The sequence below is a fragment of the Poromitra crassiceps genome (genome assembly GCF_964638095.1).
Source record: "Poromitra crassiceps genome assembly, chromosome: 11".
Classification (NCBI taxonomy): Eukaryota; Metazoa; Chordata; class Actinopteri; order Beryciformes; family Melamphaidae; genus Poromitra; species Poromitra crassiceps.
The window spans coordinates 13,358,327-13,382,686 of NC_139643.1; the positions used below are offsets into that span (position 1 = coordinate 13,358,327).

General features: G+C 46.2%; 1 protein-coding gene across 1 annotated transcript in view; it reads right to left on the reverse strand.

Moving 5' to 3' along the window:
• The window catches only part of grin2da (glutamate receptor, ionotropic, N-methyl D-aspartate 2D, a), a gene marked incomplete at both ends in the record, with an annotated part of 124,050 nt that extends 117,703 nt beyond the window's left edge, over positions 1 to 6,347 (reverse strand). Inside the window, one exon of the mRNA XM_083645877.1 lies at positions 6,322 to 6,347. Within this exon, the coding sequence (XP_083502003.1) occupies positions 6,322 to 6,347 (26 nt within the window). The remainder of the gene's footprint in view (positions 1 to 6,321) is intronic.
• Positions 6,348 to 24,360: the final 18,013 nt, after the last annotated feature.

Genomic DNA, 24,360 nt, shown 5'->3' on the forward strand with positions numbered 1-24,360 from the left:
TGACTCACTCACTCACTCACTCACTCACTTACTCACTCATTCATGGACGTTTAGTGAAGGAGGTGGGGCTAGGAAGAGGGGCTGTAGCTAGGGTAGGGGAGGTGGTAGGTATAGTCTGGGTTTGAGGGGTTGGTAGGGAGAGTGGCTTGGGGTGTGTGGGTGGTGGGGGTGTGGTCATAAAGGGGGAGGGGCTAGGGAAAAGGGGCCATACTGTAGCTAGGGATAGGTAGGTGGTAGAGAGTCAGGGTTAGGCTAGGGGCATGTGGGTGGTGGGAGCGGGCGTGGTGCCATAAGGCTGAATGGCCACACCACTCGGCTAAAGGTATTTGCACTTCTTTTTTGTTTTTTTTGCTACAACACACTATGTCCGTCAATTTCTTCATATACAAAATTATTATATTATAATTATATATAATATAATTATAATTATATTTTATAGGTTTATAAGGTTTACCATAAGCCACACAGTACTCATATAGTGAAAATGTTGCTCGTTTGGACTCATGTTGACATCACTGTCTGTCAGTCAAGTGCGGGGGGAAAAGCCGCAGTGGCCGAGTCTGATATCAGAATGAATTATCAACTCGTTAAGACTCATTTCCCTTCTTCAGTCCACTCTAACCGATTTCTATTAAGGAAATCACAGGGGGGATTTGATTTTCCTTAACCAATCACTAGAGACCTACGCACTGTATCCACCTGAATATAATCTATTATATTAAATTAAATTAAATTAATGATATTAGAATATAATCCAGTAGAGAGAATTGAGGGGGGGAGATCTTTCCTTTGAATAAAGGCCTTCAAAGCAGAGTGCATGGATTTAGAACAGGTTCGAGAGCAGTGACTATATGTCGTCTATCGCCGTTGTTATTAGGTCTGGTACACTTGACAACAACTTGCTTGACAACGGGGTTAGTCCCGCCCGTTGCGCCGTTTATTGGCGCTGATTGGCTAATCGTTAGTCCCCCTGGCTGCTCAATGAACCAGATTTCTTTTTTCAACAGGAGAAATGGCTGTTGCATGTCACAATGCCAAACCAGAAGCAGGCAACTCGGTGTAGTCAGCAGATTTGAAGGTCTGGAGCCAGGCAAACGGCGGCCAGTATTTGAGAGTGATACTGGCATGTAAAACATAGAGACATCAGCCAGTCCACAGAGCATCTTCAGACTATAGATGTAACACTGCCCTCTCCACCCACAGCATCTCTGAGGCCACATGACAAAACCGTGCTCACCCTTACATCCCTAAACGCGTGTCCAGAAAGTCCTTTGTCCTTCCTGAAAAGCTGGGAAAATGCAGGGTTCCTACACATTTTCAATGAACAAAATGCCATACCTTTTCCAGGCCTTGATTTGTTTTGAAGATGCACTCTGGTGTTCAATATGATTTATGCAGATAGACGTCTTACCCCTGCTAACTACTGTAGGTCATATCACTGTATAGAGAGCAACACATATCAGAATATGTGAATATGACCCTATGTTCTTGACAGGATTTGAATAACAGCATCCTTCTATCTGAACATTATTCTTCACATCAACAGAAACTGTGGACTCAAAGTGGGTCTACTACAACAACAAAATATAGAATGATGTGTGTATCTGACCTGAACCATACTTTTCCACACATTCTTTTTTAAGAATTATCTTGATTTCCAGAGGAGCGTGTGGTGCAGAGGAGCAGCGAGGAGGGTAGAGAGAGAGAGAGCTAAGAGACAGAGGGCTGTATTATCTCACGCCCAGTGCAAGGACAAGGCCAAGCGTTATCTTTGCTAGTTTCGAGCACTCAGAATCTCACTTTTTTTTCTTTTACTGACCACTGGGTCGCTGAAACATGTACGTTGATGCACTGACCCAGTGGTCATTACAAGAAAAAAAAAAAAAAATTGAGTGCTAGAAACTAGCAAAGATAACGCTTAACCTTGCCTTTGCACTGCCCATAAGATATGGCCCAGCGAGAGGAAGGGGAGGGTGTGGGAAAGAGAGACTGCAAGAGAGAGAGAGGGGGGGGTGGAGCAAGAGAGAGAGAGAGAGGGGGGGGGGGGTGGATCAAGAGAGAGAGAGGGGGGGTGGAGCAAGAGAGAGAGGGAGGGGGTGGAGCAAGAGAGAGGGGGGGTGGAGCAAGAGAGAGAGAGGGGGGGGTGGAGCAAGAGAGAGAGAGGGGGGGGTGGAGCAAGAGAGAGAGGGGGGGGGTGGAGCAAGAGAGAGAGAGGGGGGGGCGTGGAGCAAGAGAGAGAGAGGGGGGGGTGGAGCAAGAGAGAGAGAGAGGGGGGTGGAGCAAGAGAGAGAGAGAGAGAGGGGGTGGAGCAAGAGAGAGAGAGAGAGGGGGTGGAGCAAGAGAGAGAGAGAGGGGGGTGGAGCAAGAGAGAGAGAGAGAGAGGGGGTGGAGCAAGAGAGAGAGAAACAGCACATTTGAGCAGAGAGGCAAAGTGGCCGCCTACTTCCTACTTTCCCATCCACATTTCGTAAAATGCATATATAACTAGTTTTCCTGGTTCAAACCAAACGGTACAGATATATTTAGAAACAGGAGATTTCACTGGGACCAAAACGTAAAAGAAATGCGGGTTTAAAGAAAATATGTTTTCGATGTTCTTGTTTTTTAGTTTGGTCCGAGTGAAATGTTCTATGGTCTCTCCCGATTATAGCGTTAGCTGAACCGTTTGGTTCGACGTACAACTATTGTATAAGCATTTTACGAAATGTCTATGGTAAAATAAATGGGGGATGAAAATCTCTGGTACAGTGCTGAAGCAGGAAGTGACGTTCCACTTTGCCTCTCTATTGGCAGGGACTGGCCATTCTCCCAAATTGAAGCTGTTTATGAACATGTTTGGCACGTCTTCTCCTTCTTGCTCTTCAAAACTCATTGAGCGACGCCGATAAAGCGGAGCAGGGATAGCTAACAGCCTCCTCTTTGCATCAGGAAGCGACAGGTTTTTTTACAAAGTGCTCTTGATTTTGAGAAATGCTAAACGCAGCGTGTAGCGTCGTTAAGCCGTTGTTAATAAAGTGTTGAAAGGGAACAGTCAGTGTCTTGATGCATCTTGTACAGATGCAGCCATCTTCAAATGGTGGCTGCCATGACAGGACCCATACAGATCCTTACCAGATTAAACAAAGATCAAACAGAAATGTAACTTAATATACAAACTTGACTTATTATAACTTAAAGCAATTCAACCTCTTAGTGAACAATATATCATTGGTTTCTCTAAAGCAATATCGCTCATGGTGTAACAAACTTCAGTGCTTTGCTATGGCTGCCAGCTGAAGGCCTTCGGCTAAGAGTAGCTTCATTTTAAAGTGGTCATCTTCAAAGACTGTACCCCCTTCCACACACGCACGCACGCACACACACACACACACACACACACACACGCACACACACACACACACACGCACGCACACACACACACACACACACACACACACACCACAACTTAACTGTGCGAGCGGTACTGTGACGTCTTTGTCCTTCGAGTGTCTTCTGAACAAGTGTGAGTTTCTGTATGGGCATCGCTCATTTCTTGGTCTGTTCAGACACGGTGGCAACGGCTGCTCATGCTAACCACCCAGTTCTATTCTTCTGTTGATTTAAAGTAATTCTGTTTTACGGAAGCGCACTTCCTGCAGAGGCCTGTGCTGGAGGAGTGTTTTCCCAGGACACCGGACATCAGACACTGGCTGTTGCCAACAGACACTGAAAAGCCTTTTGAATAGGTTGAATCGCTATTATTCTGATATATCAATAGACGGTAGCAAAATGGCCGTTTTTCCATTTCTGTTGAATTCCATTCAATCAAAACCCAAGACATGAAGCCAGAGGAAGGTGGAAAAACATTGAGAGAGAGAGAGAGAGAGATAGAGAGAGAGAGAGAGGGTAAGCAGTTTGAGTGAGAGAGAGAGAGAGAGAGAGGGTAAGCAGTTTGAGAGAGAGAGAGAGAGAGAGAGAGAGAGGGTAAGCAGTTTGAGAGAGAGAGAGAGGGTAAGCAGTTTGAGTGAGAGTGAGAGAGGGTAAGCAGTTTGAGTGAGAGAGAGAGAGAGAGAGGGTAAGCAGTTTGAGTGTGAGAGAGAGAGTGTACTGTATGTAATGTAATGTATGCTTTGGCAATGTAAGGGTGTATTCACACCTGTAGGTCGTTTGCTTTGTTCCGATTCAGGTACTTAATTGATACAATTGTTGCATTTGTGCCTTGGTTCGTTTGTGTTCACACAGCCACAAATCAAACGGTCCAAATAGTATTGTCAAACTTCCTGGATTGGCCAGCAGACACGCTGATAGGCTAATAGCCTCTCGGGATGGACAAAATAATTCCCAGAGATTTTCCTATATGATTATAAAAATGCGTTTTGTTAGACCTACATTTTAGGCTATGTCGGGCGTCCGCCTTGCGAGGAGAGAGAGAGAGAGAGAGAGAGAGAGAGAGAGAGAGAGAGAGAGAGAGAGAGAGAGAGAGAGAGAGAGAAAGAAAGAAAGAGGGAGGGATCGGGAGAGAGAGAGAGGGAGAAAGTTCTTTATTTATTTATTAATGTATGCTACTAGGCTATGTAAGCCTATGTATTTATTTAGCCTATTTAGGCTATTGGGAATTTGGAGATAGAAGATCAAAGACCCTCGCAAATTCTGCTATTAGGCTATCACGGAGATGAGGATTAGCCGAGACATAGGCTATATGAACACCTGTCCTGTCAGGAATAAAATATTAATAAATAATTTAATAATAACGGACATTTCGAGGAAGACATGCAATCAGTCTGATTGTCTGATTGAACCAGACAATCTTATCACAAAGAAGGCTGGCTCTGATTACCACGATTTGTTTTCATTTATTGAATGGAGACCAGAGAGAGCGAGAGAGGGAGAGAGAGGGCGCGCACCACAATTTACAGGCAAAATCCGTAGAGATTCAACACATTAACGTTGCTTCCCATGGTCCGAGGTAAGTTGATTGAGTTCAAACTGCTGATTTGATGATCCAAAAATCCCCCAAAGTTTATCGATGCAAGTCACAAGTCGCCAAAACAGGATCTGAAAGATGTTGTTTTTAAACGATAACAATGTTCGTTCTTCAGGCCATGCACAGCGCAGCTGACTACGGCAGCTGGTTTATCCAAAAATGCGCACCGTTTACTGCTGTTGTGGCGGATCGAGGTCGGCTCACGTTCTCACCACAAACGAACCGCACCAGAGTTCGTTTGGAAGCGAACCGAGACAACCCTTTCTTGGCGATCTCGGTCCGCTTGTTTTGTCCCGCATCCGAGTGCGATTGCTGTGTTCACACTCCCCCAAACGAACCGCACCAAGGGGGAAAATGCTCTCCGTTTCGGAACAACTGCTCCAAACGAGATAGGTGTGAATACACCCTAAGATGCACCTTATCATGCCAATAAAGCCCTTTGAATTGAATTGAATTGAGTGAGAGAGTGAGAGAGAGAGAGAGAGAGAGAGAGAGAGAGAGAGAGGGTAAGCAGTTTGAGTGTGAGAGAGAGAGTGAGAGAGAGAGACAGAGAGAGAGAGAGAGAGAGGGTAAGCAGTTTGAGTGAGAGAGAGAGAGAGAGTGAGAGAGAGAGAGAGAGAGAGAGAGATATGGTAAGCAGTTTGAGTGAGAGAGAGAGAGAGTGTGAGAGAGAGAGAGAGAGAGGGTAAGCAGTTTGAGTGAGAGTGAGAGAGAGAGAGAGAGAGAGAGAGAGAGAGAGAGAGAGAGAGAGAGGGTAAGCAGTTTGAGTGAGAGAGAGAGAGAGAGAGTGAGAGAGAGAGAGAGAGAGAGAGAGGGTAAGCAGTTTGAGTGAGAGTGAGAGAGTGAGAGAGAGAGAGAGTGAGAGAGAGAGAGAGAGAGAGAGGGTAAGCAGTTTGAGTGAGAGTGAGAGAGTGAGAGAGAGAGAGAGAGAGAGAGAGAGAGTGAGAGAGAGAGAGAGAGTGTGCCTCAGTGGAAGACAGCGTAGGTGAGATGGATCGTGATTTAATCAATGAATTCATTACAGGGAAACATGTCAGCGCACGGCGCCTCGCTCGCCAGCCAGCAGGGCTCCAGGCAAATGCAGGAGCAAATAAAAGTTCCCAGAGGAATCACTACCTGTTTATTACTTTTCAGACTGTCCAAGAGGGAGTGAGACGAGAGAGGGAGACCAGAGAGGGAGAGAGTGGAATAGAAATCACAGCAATTGAAGAGAGACCGACAGAACGAGGAAGAGAGCAATCAAGGTAGATGGAGAGAAATAGAGGCAGGCAGATAGTCTTACGTCATCAGACCCATCGTCTTAAGTCATCAGACCCATCGTCTTATGTCATCAGACCCATCGTCTTACGTCATCAGACCCATCGTCGTACGTCCTCAGACCCATCGTCTTACGTCCGCACGCTTCCAGAGAGGGAGGGTTTGAATCACAAGTTAGCGTTTCCAGAGGAAATCCCCCAGGAGGGGAATCGAACCCAAGACCTTCGAGCTGTGAGGAGACAGCGCTACCACTGCGCACACCGTGCCCCCATTGGTGCATCGTTCAAAATGTACTGCCCACAAGTTGCGTCACGCAAATAAGGAGGTCCGTGGTTGGTCAATTCATAGGCCTGTGACGCATTTTGTTTTGGTTTTAGGGGGCGGTCCTTAACCACTTTGCAAGAGTTGTTCACCAGACGTAGGCTGCTACGAGCAGGCAGACAGATTGACCAAGGGTTCGACCACAGTATAAACTTATCTTTCTCATTTATCATTCTTAAAGTCCCTGGAAACCAAAATCCACAAAAACCTTCTAACTATTACATTTAGGGTCTTATGTGAGTAATTGTGTGCCTCAGAAAAGAGAGAGCATTACTTTCAACCCTAACCCCAAAAATCTACACTTTTCTACAAGGTCTGGATTTCCATTTCCTCATTGAAGAGAGCGGAGCGCGCGGTGCTAAAATGCATGATCTTATCACGTCATAAGATTTAATCGAATGACACACACGCATGCACGCACACGCACACACACACACTGACACACACACAGTAGCGCTGTGCACTCGCAGCGCAGCGGCGAGTGTGTTCGCTGAGCAACGCGCGAACACACACACACACTCCATCTCTCTTTCCTTCTCTCTCTCTCTCCTTCTCTCTCTCTTAATGGAGAGAGAGGTCTCCTCCGAGCAGTCTCCTCCGAGAGTGAGAGAGAGAGAGGAGACCTGCTGCAGACGGGACACGCCCACACAGTCCGCGGGAGAAAATACACTCTAAAATATAATTGATTCTCATGACTTTTGCCATGACTGTCAAACCTAAATTTATATACTTCAGTGTTTCCCACAGGATTTTGAGTATTTGTGGTGGGGGACCGCAGACCCCTTAGGGGGGTGCAGAGGCATGCCCCCACGCGAGATTTATTTAAACATTTTAAAGTAAAATGCATGAATTTGGTGTACTTTGAGAAAGCTTAAAGTCCCTGGAAACCAGAAATATTTTATTATTATTTAGCATTTTGAGTTCATCACATCACAGGACCCTATGTTAACACATTGACTGCCAGCCGTTTTTTTTTTTGCTGTAGGTAGCTTTTGCCAAGCCGTTTTTTTGAGGATTCTGGCTCATTTTACAAGAGCCGAGGATTATTTTCTGCTTGGAGTTTGTCAACACAAAGTTCACAAAAGTACTAATAGAATGTGTGCTTTCTCTGTCTAAAAGAGTTAGTTTGTAGAGTTAGTAGTTATGTAGATATTAGCCGTTGAGTACAGCATGGTTTTAGCGTGTGAGACAGGAAGCTGAGATAATCGCAGTTTTGTGAAATTCAATCAAACACGCAGAACAGTCACTTTAACCATTTATTTTTGGCATCAGTGAGAGATCAGACATCCAAACAATATAGTTCCGAACGCCCTCTCCTTCAACTCCTCCCTCCGTGGGCGTGTCTAGTGGCTTTCAGCCTGCGTTTGTCACAAGTGAGTGCTCTGCTGCTGGGAGCCTGGCAGCGAGTTTGAGCAGCCTGCCTCCCTGGCAGCGAGTGTGGATACTGTAGGTCTCACTCGTCTCTTGGGTTTGAGAGCCCCGATGAAGCCCCGTGCGACTCTAGGCTTTATGCTGCCCACCATGGACAGTAGCCACACAGTCCATTTCTCCCTCCCACTTTGTGTGCTGTGCAGGGACGTGCAGAGAACATTAGAGGGGCAGGGCCTCAAATTCATAAAAGGGCACTACGGAAATTTGAGGCAATTTGAAGGCCAATTTAGGGGTATAACTCATTTTAAATATTCAGATTTTAACCAGATTCAGAGGAATATCTCATTTTAGGATGAGACTTTGACAAACATACATAGGCCTACCTGATTCACGTTGACTGACTGATATATCTGTCAGACTGTGCACTCCTGTGCTGCTGCTGTCCGTCTGCATGGTTGCTCTGGCTGAGTGGAGTGCGCACTGCTGGAGTGGGTGGGGATGGGCCACGTGCGTTTTTGGGTTGGTGCCTTCAGGGGCGGTTTAGAAAAACACTGCTCCATGCAGAGGCCTATTACAAATGGTGCATTCAAGGCCAAGAGAGCTCGGAAAAGGCATTTCTCTTTGAATGCTGCCTTCAGTGATGGCATGGAAAGGGCAATTTCCATACAAAGCACCATTAGAAATGCATTCACTTTTTACAGACTGAAAAAAAGGCAGGGGCTCAAGCCCCTTTCATGTCTATGCACGTGCCTGGTGCTGTGTGTGCGCTATGCCCCTCTCTCTCTCTCTCTCTCTCTCTCTCTCTCTCTCTCTCTCTCTCTCTCTCTCTCGGGACTAGTGAGAGAGAGAGAGAGAGAGAGAGAGAGAGAGAGAGAGAGAGAGAGAGAGCAGCATAGCGCTCGACACAGCCTGGTGACGCGAGGTTACTCACACACACACACAGTAGGGCGGGTTGCGCGATGCGCGTGTGTACAAAGGTTATATAGAGCTTATGACGTCATAAGCTCCTGCATTTTAGCACCTCACGGACTGCTCTCTTCAATGAGGAAGTACCTTGTAGAATCTTGTAGAAAAGTGTAGATTTTAAGGCTTTGGGTTGAAAGTAATGTATAATAATTTCTGAGCCACACAATTACTAACATAAGACCCTAAATAACATAGTTAGAACGTTTTTGTGGATTTTGGTTTCCAGGGACTTTAAGAGCAAAATTAAAAGGCTAGATCTATGAAGAACATGTCATCATTACTGTGCTGTGGGTTTACAATGACAAACTAAATTTCTCCCTATAGGTCAGGGATACTCAACTTGCTTTGCCACTTTCGTGAAATGATAGAAGGCGAGGGGCCAGTTAACACGTTAAGTGCCATAGCCGAGATATCTCGTCTTACATAATCCAACGCTTGAGTGCCAGAGCCGAGATATCTCGTCTTACATCTTTTTCAGTGGTTTCCACTAGCTGGCGCCCTTGGGCAATATGTGAATGTGGATCCGACCTCTCCCGCTGCCCCGGAAGTACTCTAACAAAGATTTCTATATAGGGAAGGCGGGCTCTTTGATCAGCGTGGGTTGAGTAGGTAAGTTTGAGCGAGTAAGACAGAGACAGAATTACATAGCGATTTATATATAGAGAATTTCAGCAATTTAGCAATTTAGAGTCAGATTTAGAGCGAGTTGGTTAGCGTAGTTGATTTAGTTTGTTAGTTGTTAGTACAGTAGTAGTGTTTAGTATAGTCTTTATAGTAGACTTAGTTTAGATACTTAGTTAGCGGGTAGTTACAGTTAGTGTTCATTGTAGTTAGCTTAGCACATTTAGCGTTAGCGTCAATTCATTTTAGTATTTAGCCTTTATTCTAGTTCAGTTTATTCTAGTTCAGTTTGATCGAGTTGGTAGCCGGTAGATTAGCCTTATTTCAGTTCAGTTTGATCTAGTCGTAGCAGTAGTTGTTTTATTTCAGTTTAGTTGGGAGCGGGTGGCGTGTTTGTGCCATGCCGGCCAAACGCAAGCGGTCTTCGGCGGCTGCACGCAAGCGATCGGCCGATCAGAGATCACTGCTTGATTTATTTTCCGTCCGAAACGAGCTTGTGCCGGAGACCGATTCCGAGGTCTCGATGATGAACGGGGTGAGCCTCTGCATGTCGCGGCTGCGGCTGCAGGGCTCACGACTGAGTCCGAGTCGAGTGATCTCCAGTCTTCTCCAGACGCGGAGGATTCTGAGGAGGAGTGGGCCCCGTCGAGGAGCGAAGCTCCAGAGAGCAGTGGTAAGACGATGTTTGAGATGACTTGTGTAACTTGTGGAAATGTAATTACTATGACTATACAAAAGCCAGCAGTCAGTCAATTCATTTTACCTTATTTCAGACTCTGAACAGTCTGAAGATGAGCCTGAGGCAGCCAGCTGTAGCGGTACTGGTGCTACAGCCTCTGGTGCCAGGAAAATGGGTAAGAGCACACTTCAGAATCAGGTTTATTTTCACATCACAGGTTCCAGCCAGCATTCAGTACCACACATATAAAAAACACTATTTTATGGTAATTATGTATTTCTATAATTTGCAGATTGTGGCAGTGGAGCTGGAAGTGGGAAACGGCCTGCAGGTCCAGGCTGGAGTGACGTTGACTGGGAGCCAACCCACATCCCCTTCACAGCTGAACCGGGTCCTCATAGTGGTGGTGCTGCTGAACCAGTTGACTTCTTCCAGCTCTTCCTGGACGATGAGCTGCTCCAGGCTATTGTAGTCCAAACTAACTTGTATGCACACCAGTGCATCAGTCAGGTCAGTGAGGCTCTGCCACATTCAAGGCTTGGGAGGTGGAAGGACACTACAGTGGCAGAACTCAAGAGCTTCTTGGGACTATACTTCCTCACTGGGATCGTCCAGAAGCCTAAACTGGCCATGTACTGGTCCACAAATGAACTGACTGCTACCCCCCACTTCAACAAAACCATGTCTCGCAACCGCTTTCAACTGCTAACAAGATTCCTCCATTTCAGTAACAATTTTGATGTTGATGGTGCAGACAAGTTGTTCAAGGTCCGGCCAGTTTTGAACGACCTGTTAGAAAAGTTCAGAGACATGTTCACACCGAGTCAAAACATTAGTATTGATGAGGGGATGCTCCTGTGGCCTGGGCGGTTGGCCTTCAAAGTGTACAACCCACAGAAACCCATAAAGTATGGGATAAAGTCCTACATCCACTGTGACTCCCAGACAGGTTACTGCTACAACATGAAGCCGTACTGTGGTGAGCGGTCCACCCTAGGCGAGACGGTGGAGTTCCTCCTCGGGGACTTGGCAGGGCAGGGGTACCATTTGTACATGGACAACTACTACAACTCTGTTGGAATGTGTGCACAGCTGCTGGAGTGTCAGACACATGTCTGTGGCACTCTGAGGAAGAACAGGGGCGAGCCACCTGCTACCATGGTCACCAACCACACCGTGAAGCTGGGGGAAACGGTCATGCGCCACAATGGTGGCACCATGGTTCTGGCCTGGCGAGATAAAATAATCGTGAAAATGGTTTCCACGCTGCACGACGACACGATGGAGACGGTGCAGGTCAGGCAGAAAGGCAGCAGAGAGAGGGTCGCACACACAAAACCCAAGTGTGTGGCAGACTACAACAAGTACATGAATGGGGTCGACAGATTGGATCAGAACATTGCATACTATCCGTTTGCCAGGAAGACATCCAGGTGGCCCTTCAAATTTGTCATGTACATGTTTCAGATCTCTTTTTATAACGCCTTTGTTCTGTACAAAGCTAAACACCCAGCTAAACGCCAGAGAAAGTGTGAAACATTGCTGGATTTCATCCTGAGTGTTGTCGGTGCATGGACCAGACCTGTGGTGGGGGGTGGCGGGGAGGAGGTGGGGGCTGGCGGGGAGGAGGTGGGGGCTGGCGGGGAGGAGGTGGGGGGTGGCGGGGAGGAGGTGGGGGCTGGCGGGGAGGAGGTGGGGGCTGGCGGGGAGGAGGTGGGGGGTGGCGGGGAGGAGGTGGGGGCGGGGGGCAGTGACCAACCACCCCGGCGACCATACCTGGACCCTCAATGCAGGCTGGAGGTCAATCTAGCGGGCCATGTAATGGTCCTCATACCAGCCACACCCAAAAAAGATGCCCCAACGAGGAGGTGTAGCATGTGTGCAAAGAAAAATCTTAGAAGAGAGTCACGCTACATGTGTGTCAAATGTGGGGTCTCATTACACAGGGGTAGCTGCTATGAGGAGTACCACTCAGACAAGAACCTTGCTCAGCGGCGCTGGCGCTGAGTAGGCATGGGTCGTAAAAAAAAAAAACCTGCCAGGGATTGTTTTTGCTCTTTGTTTGATTGTTTGCTAGCTAGCAGGAATACATAAAAAGTACCTGCTGATTTTCATGTAACTTTGTGGATGGGTGTAACATGGGCCAAGGAAGTACCCATTACATTTTGGAGCAGTTCTGGATTCGGTGTACGAGCCCAAACCGGTTTGATCACTAACCGAAAAAACCTATAAAAAAAAAAAACCTATAAAAAAAAAAAAAAGCTGAGTGACCTGTGGTCTGCTCTTGTTTTGTATTTATTTTGACATTTATTTATTTTATTATTTGTATTATTCCTCCATTATTGAAAACAACTATTGTTCAGATGTCTGATGTCTCACTGATGCCAAAAATAAATGGTTAAAGTGACTGTTCTGGCTATTTGATTGAATTTCACAAAACTGCATTTTTCTCAGCTTTCCTTCCCAGAGGCCAAAACCATGCTGTATTCAACGGCTAATATCTACATAACTACTAACTCTACAAACTAACTCTTTTAGACAGAGAAAGCACACATTCTATTAGTTCTTTTTAGATGATTGGTGTTCACGAAGTCTTAACAGAAAATAATCCTCGGCTGTTGTAATATGAGCCAGAATCGTCAAAAACACCCCTGGCACAACTTACCTACAGGATTGAAAACATGGCTGGCACTCAATGTGTTAATAAACAAACAATATACATTTTTCTGTAGCAGGTTGTAGGTTTTTGGGGTGTCAGCCGGAGTTTAGGCTGACAGTGTTGTGCACACCGGATAGTTAGTTAGGTTAAGTTAGTTATAGGTTAAGTACATACATAAGTGCCTGGGTAGCGAGCAGATGGCGGTATTTGACAATTTAGCAGCTAAATCATAGATTATTGAAAGATATTCCATATTCCAGACTGAAATGCTATAACAGAAGTATTGGCCAGAATGACATGAACATTTATTGGACACTTATTCAGCGGATAGCTTGCATGTTGTGTTCAGGTGCACTGTAAAAAAAAAAAAAAAAAAATTGGTCAACATCTTATTGTGGTGGTCAAAATATTATTGTGGCGGCCCACCACAAATTCCTTTATGTATGGGAAACACTGTACTTTGCGACGTTCATCACCATTCAAATTTGGCTGCATGGTGGCTTATTAACATAGGTTCCTGTGATGTGATGAACTCAAAATGCTAAATAATCAAAAAATATTTCTGGTTTCCAGGGACTTTAAAGGCATTTTGATCTAAGGCTTCTGCTTAAATGCTTGAAATGAGTTGTTTTTTTGCACAAATAGAAACAGTGAAGTTGGTCATGTGTATGAATTTCTTTCCAAAGCCTTTACCTTTCCATCAAGGCAAAGGGCGGTTACTTTAAATAACTTTAAAATGTAAGATAGTTTTGATTTGTGTAATATTTTTGGGAGCTCCCTGCATCATTCAATTTGTGTTACTTTATAGTTTTGATGTCTTTAGTATAATGTCTTGACTCTAAAATGTGGAACATAGTAAAAGTAAAGAAAATGCATGTGCCCAAACATTTGCCTGGTAGTAAAATCAATGGCGGAGTTTTAAGGGGATTTCAGGGCAAAAAAATAAAAACCCAAATTAATGCAATAGGGCAGTGGTAGGCTAATCAGATAAGTGAGCTTGTGACCGGAAGGCCGTCGGTTCAATCCCCCGGACCGGCAGGATAAATCTGGGTGGTGAAAGTGAAAAGCAGTGCTTGCCCCTTCCTCATTACCACCACTGAGGTGCCCTTGAGCAAGGCCCTTAACCCCGAGCGCTCCAGTGGAGCTGCTCAGTGGGCAGCAAATCAGACTGTGGTTGTAACTGGTCAGCTTCCAGGTGTGACAACCAGTAGCTGCTACAGTATAGTGCACCGTGTTTTGATTGTTTTGATTTGTATAATCAGATCTGTGATCTGGTGATGTTTGTTTTGCGCTGTGCCTGTTTCTATGTAATGCCGCCAACAAAGATTTTTCTACCGAAAACTAATTTCCCCGCAGGGCCAATAAAGTACTACAACAACTACTACTGAATATGAAGAGAGTGCTCCTGAAAAAGAGAGCATTGCTCTCAGTGTGTGTGTATGTATATATATATATATATATATATATATATATATATATATATATATATATATACATACATACATATACTGTATATACCTATGGTATTTTATGGTATTTTATGGTATATATATATTTATTTTATTTTTTTATCACCTTTTTAATTGCTTCTAATTTAGTAAGGATTTCCTCATAATAATAATAAATATGGGTTTTTTATAGCGCTTTTGTAGGACTCAAAGACGCTTCACAAAAAGAAACACTAAAGGGGCGGGGATGACGTAAGTGCAACAGACAGTGGACAAACACGACACAGGCACACAGGGATAGGCAGGGGGAGCTAGGAGAAGGCAGAGGAGAAGAGATGGGTTTTGAGGCGGGATTGGAAGACAGTGAGGGAGTCTGATTCTCTAATGTCCGGGGAGAGAGAGTTCCAGAGCTTGGGAGCTGCCCTGGAGAAAGCTCTGTCACCGAAACGGCGGAGGTTGGATTTAGGGGTGGAGAGAAGGCCGGCAGAGGTGGATCGGAGGGAACGGGAGGGTTGGTAGGGGGAGAGGAGGGGGAGAGGAGGTTGGTGAGATATGGGGGGGCCAGTTGGTGGAGAGCTTTGTAAGTGATGACGAGGATTTTGTAGGTGATCCGGGAGGAGATGGGAAGCCAGTGGAGTTGTTGAAGGACTGGGGTGATGTGGTGCCAGGATTTGGTGTGGGTGAGGAGACGGGCGGCTGCGTTTTGGACCAGTTGGAGTCTATTGATGAGGGTGGTGTTGGTGCCATAGATGGGAGTCATGATGTACACAATACCCAGCATGCTTCTGGGCTGGCCTCGCAATCACTCCATGATAAGCCTGCCATCTTTACCTCTCAGCTCTGCGATTGGCCCACTTCCCCAGCTCACTTGTTAGTAAATCCTTCACAGTGGCGGCAGGCAGGTACTTCCAATTACAACGAGGGGAAAAAAGGCAGTTGTTTTTCTTGTGGAAGCAACAGTTTCCTTGGCTTGAAAATGATGAATCAATATCAGTATCCGAGTGAGGCGGACTGAGGTGGCTCCAGTTTTTTGGAAGGCACCGACAATTACCACAAACACACACTCCATCAAACACACCCTCCATCAAACACACACTCCATCAAACACACACTCTATCAAACACACACACACACTCCCGGGGAGGCCTGTGTGTGTGTGTGTGTGTGTGTGTGTGTGTGTGTGTGTGTGTGTCTGTCTGGGACAGCTGAATGGCCACATACCAGGAATCCCCCAGATGGTGCTTGTTGTTTGTTCCATATTAATGCTGCTTCTAATTAGAGAGAGCATTCAGTCCCTTCTGAAATGTGTTCATGAGGGGCCAATTCATACATCATACATTTTTTAATTAATTCACAATTAATCAGTGTTGTTTACATATAGGGGCAATACAACGCTGAATTGAACCCCAGCTCACTTCCTGCTGCAGTGTGTGCTATGGACAGAAAAAAAGAAAAAAAAAGAGAGAAGCAGAGCAAGACTCACAATTGCGTGAAAACCGTCTATTACTCGACCAGCTGCTAGGGCTGCTCGATAAATCGATTTTGAATCGTAATCGAATTAGTTAGGACGATGTTAAAAAAATTAAAATCGTAAAATAGATTTTTTTAAACTAGGGTAATTACGTTACGGTGGGGCGGCTCTCTGTCATGTACGCGTGCTGTAGCAGCACGCGTACATGACACTACTCGTCTTTTCTCCCCACTGTAAAGTCTCTCTGGGAGGCTGTGACTACTGCTGGCTACTAAATACAGCAGCAATGAACTTATTTCAACCCCTCCAAAAAGCACAGTGTGTGAGCACTGAGCAGCGTGTTGCACTGCGGGGCGGGCTGTGCAAGATGGTAAATGGTAAATGGCCTGCATTTATATAGCGCTTTTATCCAAAGCGCTTTACAGTCAGTAGGTACATTCACCCATTCACACACCGATGGCGGCCAGCTGCCACGCAGGGTGCTGGCACACCAACGGGAGCAATTTGGGGTTCAGTGTCTTGCCCAAGGACACTTCGACATGCAGACTGGAGGAGCCGGGAATCGAACCACCGACCTCTTTTATCCAAAGCGATTAGTGGACGACCCGCTCTACCTCCTGAGCTACACCCGCCCATAATAAGATAACGATTACCACAACACACACGCGCGCGCACGAACAAAGACGTTATCACTGGACGCTGAAATGTTGCCTTTAGTTCACATAACATGTGAGGCCACCAAGTAATGTTAGGAGGACTCACCTCCAAAACCACAAATCCACCAGTATCAAGTGACTGCAGGTTAGCAAGCAACAGCCAGCAAGTTAGGCATAGCAAGTTAGGCTAAAACAGGAAGTTGGGTTGTTCTGCCTTCAGAGTAAAAGCGTAATTTGTCACTTGTGAAAAAAAGAGGAAAAAAAGAGCTCTGCAAAGCAACAAATGTTTAGAGAAGTATAATAGTATAAAAAAAATCGAAATCGAAATCGAAAATCGAGTTTTGAGAGAAAAAATCGTCAATTTAATTTTTTAGGCAAAATCGAACAGCCCTACCGGCTGCCTTAACTCACTCAGCCTGTTTGCGCCAATAAAGCTTGAAAGACATCTTGATTCTCAGCTTGATTCTGACCAATCACCTACTGTATATGGCGAGGTCCAATTTAAATAATCCAGCCCGTAGTAAGTGGAAGCCAGAACTTCCCTACAACTATAGATTTGATAGAGAACAAAGATAGACGAAGAAAGACACATACTGTACAGTAGGCCTACAGTACAGGCAATATCTGATGCAAACATTTAAAATGTTGCACAAAGTCAAATATGAATTGAGTGTTTTTCCATCCTGAACATAGAAAGCAGACATGTCAGTAAAATACACATCTAGTGAAATGGATTTTCGAATGGATGGTTTTTCAAGAATTGACCAGTATTGGTCAAGTTGTTTACACGTTTCATGCTTTCGTCTGAAGTTTAAAAGCCAACTAAGAACAAATGCCCATGGTCATATTCTAACGTACCAACTAACAGCCATACAACCACAGCCGCTCCTTACACAGGAGAGAAACGTATAACATATTGCTGGGAGGTTGCGGTGGATGGATATTTTACAGAGAATGTTCAGCTCATCAGTTGTATTTGTTTCCAACTTTAAAAAAATCACACCCAGGTGCTGCAGTAAGTGGTGCAGACAGACAGACACCACTTAACCAATTTTAACAGAATACAATTGCTCCAGTGACATCACTGATGACATCACAACTGCCTGATGACATCACAGTATTCAGACATAGTCAAGAATACTGTATCTTCCATCTCAGCTGTGTCGGTCTGTCTGCCTGGACGTATTACAGTATGTGTGTGTGTGCTAATGGTTTAAAGTATTGCTCTAATAAGTCCTTTAAGATGTTCAGAGCCTCTTGCCGGCTGCTACGGGGAAGCTTCCTGTGCAACCATGACAACAACACAACACGTCAAAAGGAGAGAGAGAGAGAGAGGGGGAAAGAGAGAGAGAGAGAGATGGAGTGAAAGAGAGAAAGATGTAGAGAAAGAGAGAGAGGTGAGTGAGTTAGATAGAATGATCAAGAGCCGTTTGGCACCTCGTGTAATGGAAGTGGAGGATTTGTCAGTGTTGATCCTCTATCTCTCTTCTCTGACTTTTCTCTCTCTCTCTCTCTCTCTCTCTCTCTCTCTCTCTCTCTCTCTCTCCCCTCTCTCTATCCCCCCTCTCTCTATCATCTCTCTTCCCCCTCTCTCTCTATCCTCTCTCTCTCTCTCCAACCCAGTCTCCAGAATAAAATGTTGGCATACTATGTGCATGAAAACCAGGGATATCTAGAGTATCAATGTGAATTTCAAACACAATTTTGGCAAAATATGTTTATAAAATGTGGCATTTTACATCTCTGGAGACCTACAATCTCAATCAAATTTGAAACAAAATGGCTTCGCTGCCTTTCTAACGTTGACTTGGTTATGTTTAGGCAACTACAGCGAGCGACAGTGTGTGTGTGTAACAGTGCAGGTGCCTTGCTCGGGAGTCGAACTGGCGCACTCTTGCTTGTAAAACGGGGACGCTACAGGTCCACCAATCACAATGCTACAGGTCCACCAATGACACCTTCACGCTCAGGGACACACTCCAACATGAGACAGTGGTAGACTCTAGTGATGCGCGGGTCAGGGTTTTTTAAGGCCCGCCCCAACCCAACCCGTCATTGGAGCCAGCCCGCCCGCCCCACCCGTTAAAATATCTGAAAATTCAGAACCCAGCCCAACCCAGCAGCCCGCAACAGCCAATTTAATGTAATATGTCTCCGGACTCAGGAGGAGCGCAGCAGAGCTCTCCAAGGTGTGCAAAGTAAAGTCTCTCTCCCCCCCTCTCTCTTTCTCTCTCTCACACACACAGACACTCACATGCGTGCGCGACAACAGTTGTACTGCTCTGGATGCGTTGCGCGGCTGCTTTCATGTCGTTGATTTCTTTCTGCTTCGTCGGCGTTACAAACTCAGCTATTATCGGTCTTTCTTCAATTAATCCAAGGTCTTCAAATGGAGGTAGCAGTAGGCAGTAGGCTTATTCGGTGTTACCGGGGTTACCCGGTGGCGAGACATACACCGATTACATAACGTGCACACCGGTAACACCTTTTGTTTTTATGGAGGAAGAATTGAAAGGAAAACTCTGCAGTTTCAGCGTGCGCCGGTGTAAATTACAAGCGCTCCCTCTCGGCTGCAGTGTGGCTCCGCTGTTATGGTTAGACCAGCAACTAACGTTAGTTAACGCTATACATCTTATGAACACAAATGATAACCTCCTCATACACATGTAGGTAAGACCCTTAGCTAAGCCTGCATGCGTGTGCATACTGTTGTCACTGCGGGCCATCTCTAGAAATGTGCCTTTTTTCACAGCGAAAAGTCGATGCTAACTTAGCATCAATGCTAAAGGGAGGGAGGACTTACCAGCATTCTGTCAGTGCCTGCTTACTGCTGCTTGCTGGTATTGTTAATCCCATGTCAGAAAAAGTCTCCAGGTGTGTCGCTAACGTTAGTTTCTTTTGAGAAAGATTGTCTCCACGGGCGTCTGAAAAGTTGTCTCGAGTCAGATGCAGCCATGAGTTGTGATGTATGACTGTGAGCGTCCATGCTAACGTTAGTACAGCAGCAGCGTGCGTCTTGTCTCTATGAATCTACAGAATGGACGGTTAAAGCATAGACTCTTGCTTACTTTAAAACTTGTATTATCAACATACATATAACGTAACGTTCGCTGTAGTCTAGCTGCTAAGGACCAGCTAAGGACACCCGACTGGTGTCTCACTGTTATTGTTCCCGGGAACAACATGCACTAGTAGGAACTAACAATCCTATTGTTTACATTTCCCGGTGTTCCCGGTAACACCGGTGTGGTCACGTGCTTATTACCCAGTGGGGAAATGTCCACACCGTGGCATCCCTGGGTAGCAGGTAGAGGTAGGCTACAGAAACAGTTCTTATTCTTTCCTATTTCTTTTAATTACCTCATGCGCTCTCAATTGGTCACGTTGCAGCAGCAGTAGTAGTACAGTAGTAGTAGTAGTAGTAGTAGAGAGTGCAGCAGGTGCGCACACGGCTTGCAGATACGGCTTCAGACTCGCTGGCTGATTTCTTTTAATTACCTCATGCTCAATTGGTCACATAGCCTACTCACGTTGCAGTAAAGTGGACAAATAGATCACAGTCGAGTCCACAACAGAAAATCTGCGGTGGGATTCGTTTTATGGACACTTCAAATACTAATTACAGTGAATAATCCTTCTAAAATGTTTGTTTTGAGAGCACATAAGCTACCTCATTGAAGCGTTTCTTTACTCCATGTAGGCTATTAGAGTGGAGCAGGTGCAGACGGCTTCAGAGTCGCCTTGTCTGTCTGATCGTGTGTAGGCCTACGTGTGTGTGAGAGAGAGCTCACATCTTAATAAAGGGTTACTCTGCGTGTTTCACTGCTCTAAATTATTTAACTAGAATGACCGCAACGCGGACTTATGCCTCCGCCATTAGTTCATTCTACAGTCCAAATCGCCATTTGAGGCAAATTTGTTAGAAATTCCGTCAAGGCGCTCGTGAGATGTTGCGTTACAGAGCTTGAAAATTGGGTGTGTGAGGTCACAGTGACCTTGAACTTTGACCACCAAAATGTCCTTGAGTCCAAGTGGACGTTTGAGGCAAATTCGAAGAAATTCCATGAAGACATTCCTGAGATATCGCGTTAACAAGCTTGAAAATGGCATTCGAGAGGTCACAGTGACCTTGACCTTTGATAACCAAAATGGAATCAGTTCATCCTTGCGTCGAAGTCGATGTTTGAGCCAAATCAGAAGAAATTCTATCAAGCCGTTCTTGAGATATTGCGTTAACAAGCTTGAAAATGGCGTTCGAGAGGTCACAGTGACCTTGCCCTTTGACCTTTGACCACCAAAATCTAATCAGTTCATCCTTGAGTCCAGGTTGATGTCTCCGGCCTGGCTATCGCCGGCGGAGGCATAATAATGTTGCTTTGTCACGTTCTGAGCCTGCCCCGCCCGCACCCGCCATATTTTCATAATTTGCCAACCCAGACCGCCCTGCGGGGCGTGCCAGCCCGCGGGACCCGGCGGGTTCTGGGTGCCCCGCGCATCCCTAGTAGACTCTATCTATGACATGTAGAACGTTAATATTCACATAAATGTGATATGCACCTACAGTATGTTGGTTGAGAGAGGTTGATATTCTACATTGCCCCGCCCTCTGGCCGTGATGCCCTGAGATCCATAAGGCCACCTTGGCAGTGCCCTGCCCTCAGCCTGCTACTGTCTGCTGCTTTAAAAGCATCAGTGGTCTCAGTTTAATGTAGCTGCTCTATGCAAAGGATGTGTTATTGGCTCATTTGAACACCTTTCAGAAGAATCGCTCTTCACCATGTCAACAGAGCAATGACCTTTGTGCCCTGAGAATAATGTGACGCTGAAGGCCAGATGACCTTGAAATGTCCACCCTGATGCTGACATTAGATTGTGCTGAGCAGGCTGGTTATTTGATGCAGCAGATACAGCTGATTGAGCATCCTTCCCCCCCACTTCCATGTCTCAATGTTCCCCATTTTCCTCCAGCCCATCAATGTAGGCTACAGCACAGCCAGCACATTCACAATGTAGGCTCCAGCACAGCCAGCACATTCACAATGTAGGCTCCAGCACATTCACAATGTAGGCTACAGCACATTCACAATGTAGACTACAGCACATTCACAATGTAGGCTACAGCACATTCACAATGTAGGCTACAGCACATTCACAATGTAGACTACAGCACATTCACAATGTAGGCTACAGCACATTCACAATGTAGGCTACAGCACATTCACAATGTAGGCTCCAGCACAGCCAGCACATTCACAATGTAGACTACAGCACATTCACAATGTAGGCTCCAGCACAGCCAGCACATTCACAATGTAGACTACAGCACATTCACAATGTAGGCTCCAGCACAGCCAGCACATTCACAATGTAGGCTCCAGCACAGCCAGCACATTCACAATGTAGGCTACAGCACATTCACAATGTAGGCTCCAGCACAGCCAGCACATTCACAATGTAGGCTACAGCACATTCACAATGTAGGCTCCAGCACAGCCAGCACATTCACAATGTAGGCTCCAGCACAGCCAGCACATTCACAATGTAGGCTACAGCACATTCACAATGTAGGCTACAGCACATTCACAATGTAGGCTCCAGCACAGCCAGCACATTCACAATGTAGGCTCCAGCACAGCCAGCACATTCACAATGTAGGCTCCAGCACATTCACAATGTAGGCTCCAGCACATTCACAATGTAGGCTACAGCACATTCACAATGTAGGCTACAGCACATTCACAATGTAGGCTACAGCACATTCACAATGTAGGCTCCATCACATTCACAATGTAGGCTACAGCACATTCACAATGTAGGCTCCAGCACATTCACAATGTAGGCTACAGCACATTCACAATGTAGGCTACAGCACATTCACAATGTAGGCTACAGCACATTCACAATGTAGGCTCCAGCACATTCACAATGTAGGCTACAGCACATTCACAATGTAGGCTACAGCACATTCACAATGTAGGCTACAGCACATTCACAATGTAGGCTACAGCACATTCACAATGTAGGCTACAGCACATTCACAATGTAGGCTACAGCACATTCACAATGTAGGCTCCAGCACATTCACAATGTAGGCTACAGCACATTCACAATGTAGGCTCCAGCACATTCACAATGTAGGCTACAGCACATTCACAATGTAGACTACAGCACATTCACAATGTAGGCTCCAGCACAGCCAGCACATTCACAATGTAGGCTACAGCACATTCACAATGTAGGCTCCAGCACAGCCAGCACATTCACAATGTAGGCTACAGCACATTCACAATGTAGGCTCCAGCACAGCCAGCACATTCACAATGTAGGCTACAGCACATTCACAATGTAGGCTCCAGCACAGCCAGCACATTCACAATGTAGGCTCCAGCACAGCCAGCACATTCACAATGTAGGCTACAGCACATTCACAATGTAGGCTCCAGCACAGCCAGCACATTCACAATGTAGGCTCCAGCACAGCCAGCACATTCACAATGTAGGCTCCAGCACATTCACAATGTAGGCTCCAGCACATTCACAATGTAGGCTCCAGCACATTCACAATGTAGGCTCCAGCACATTCACAATGTAGGCTCCAGCACATTCACAATGTAGGCTACAGCACATTCACAATGTAGGCTCCAGCACATTCACAATGTAGGCTCCAGCACATTCACAATGTAGGCTCCAGCACATTCACAATGTAGGCTCCAGCACATTCACAATGTAGGCTACAGCACATTCACAATGTAGGCTACAGCACATTCACAATGTAGGCTCCATCACATTCACAATGTAGGCTACAGCACATTCACAATGTAGGCTCCAGCACATTCACAATGTAGGCTCCAGCACATTCACAATGTAGGCTACAGCACATTCACAATGTAGGCTACAGCATATTCACAATGTAGGCTCCAGCACATTCACAATGTAGGCTCCAGCACAGCCAACACATTCACAATGTAGGCTACAGCACAGCCAACACATTCACAAGATGTCAATACATTCAAAATACATACAATAAAAACAAGCAAATATGCCTCCTCTCCCACTCTCCTTCTTTCTTCTCTCTCGTATTGACTTCACGCGTATGAACAATGATCCATAATTCATCACATGACGGAGCCGGTACCAGTCTACTGGGCTCTGACACTCCTCCTCTGGAGATGGTACCAGTCTACTGGGGTCTGACACTCCTCCTCTGGAGCTGGTACCAGTCTACTGGGGTCTGACACTCCTCCTCTGGAGCTGGTACCAGTCTACTGGGCTCTAACACTCCCCCTCTGGAGCTGGTACCAGTCTACTGGGGTCTGACACTCCTCCTCTGGAGCTGGTACCAGTCTACTGGGCTCTGACACTCCTCCTCTGGAGCTGGTACCAGTCTACTGGGGTCTGACACTCCTCCTCTGGAGATGGTACCAGTCTACTGGGGTCTGACACTCCTCCTCTGGAGCTGGTACCAGTCTACTGGGGTCTGACACTCCTCCTCTGGAGCTGGTACCAGTCTACTGGGCTCTGACACTCCTCCTCTGGAGCTGGTACCAGTCTACTGGGGTCTGACACTCCTCCTCTGGAGCTGGTACCGGTCTACTGGGCTCTGACACTCCTGCTCTGGAGGTGGTACCAGTCTACTGGGGTCTGACACTCCTCCTCTGGAGATGGTACCGGTCTACTGGGCTCTGACACTCCTCCTCTGGAGCTGGTACCAGTCTACTGGGGTCTGACACTCCTCCTCTGGAGCTGGTACCGGTCTACTGGGCTCTGACACTCCTGCTCTGGAGGTGGTACCAGTCTACTGGGGTCTGACACTCCTCCTCTGGAGCTGGTACCGGTCTACTGGGCTCTGACACTCCTGCTCTGGAGGTGGTACCAGTCTACTGGGGTCTGACACTCCTCCTCTGGAGATGGTACCGGTCTACTGGGGCCTGACACTCCTCCTCTGGAG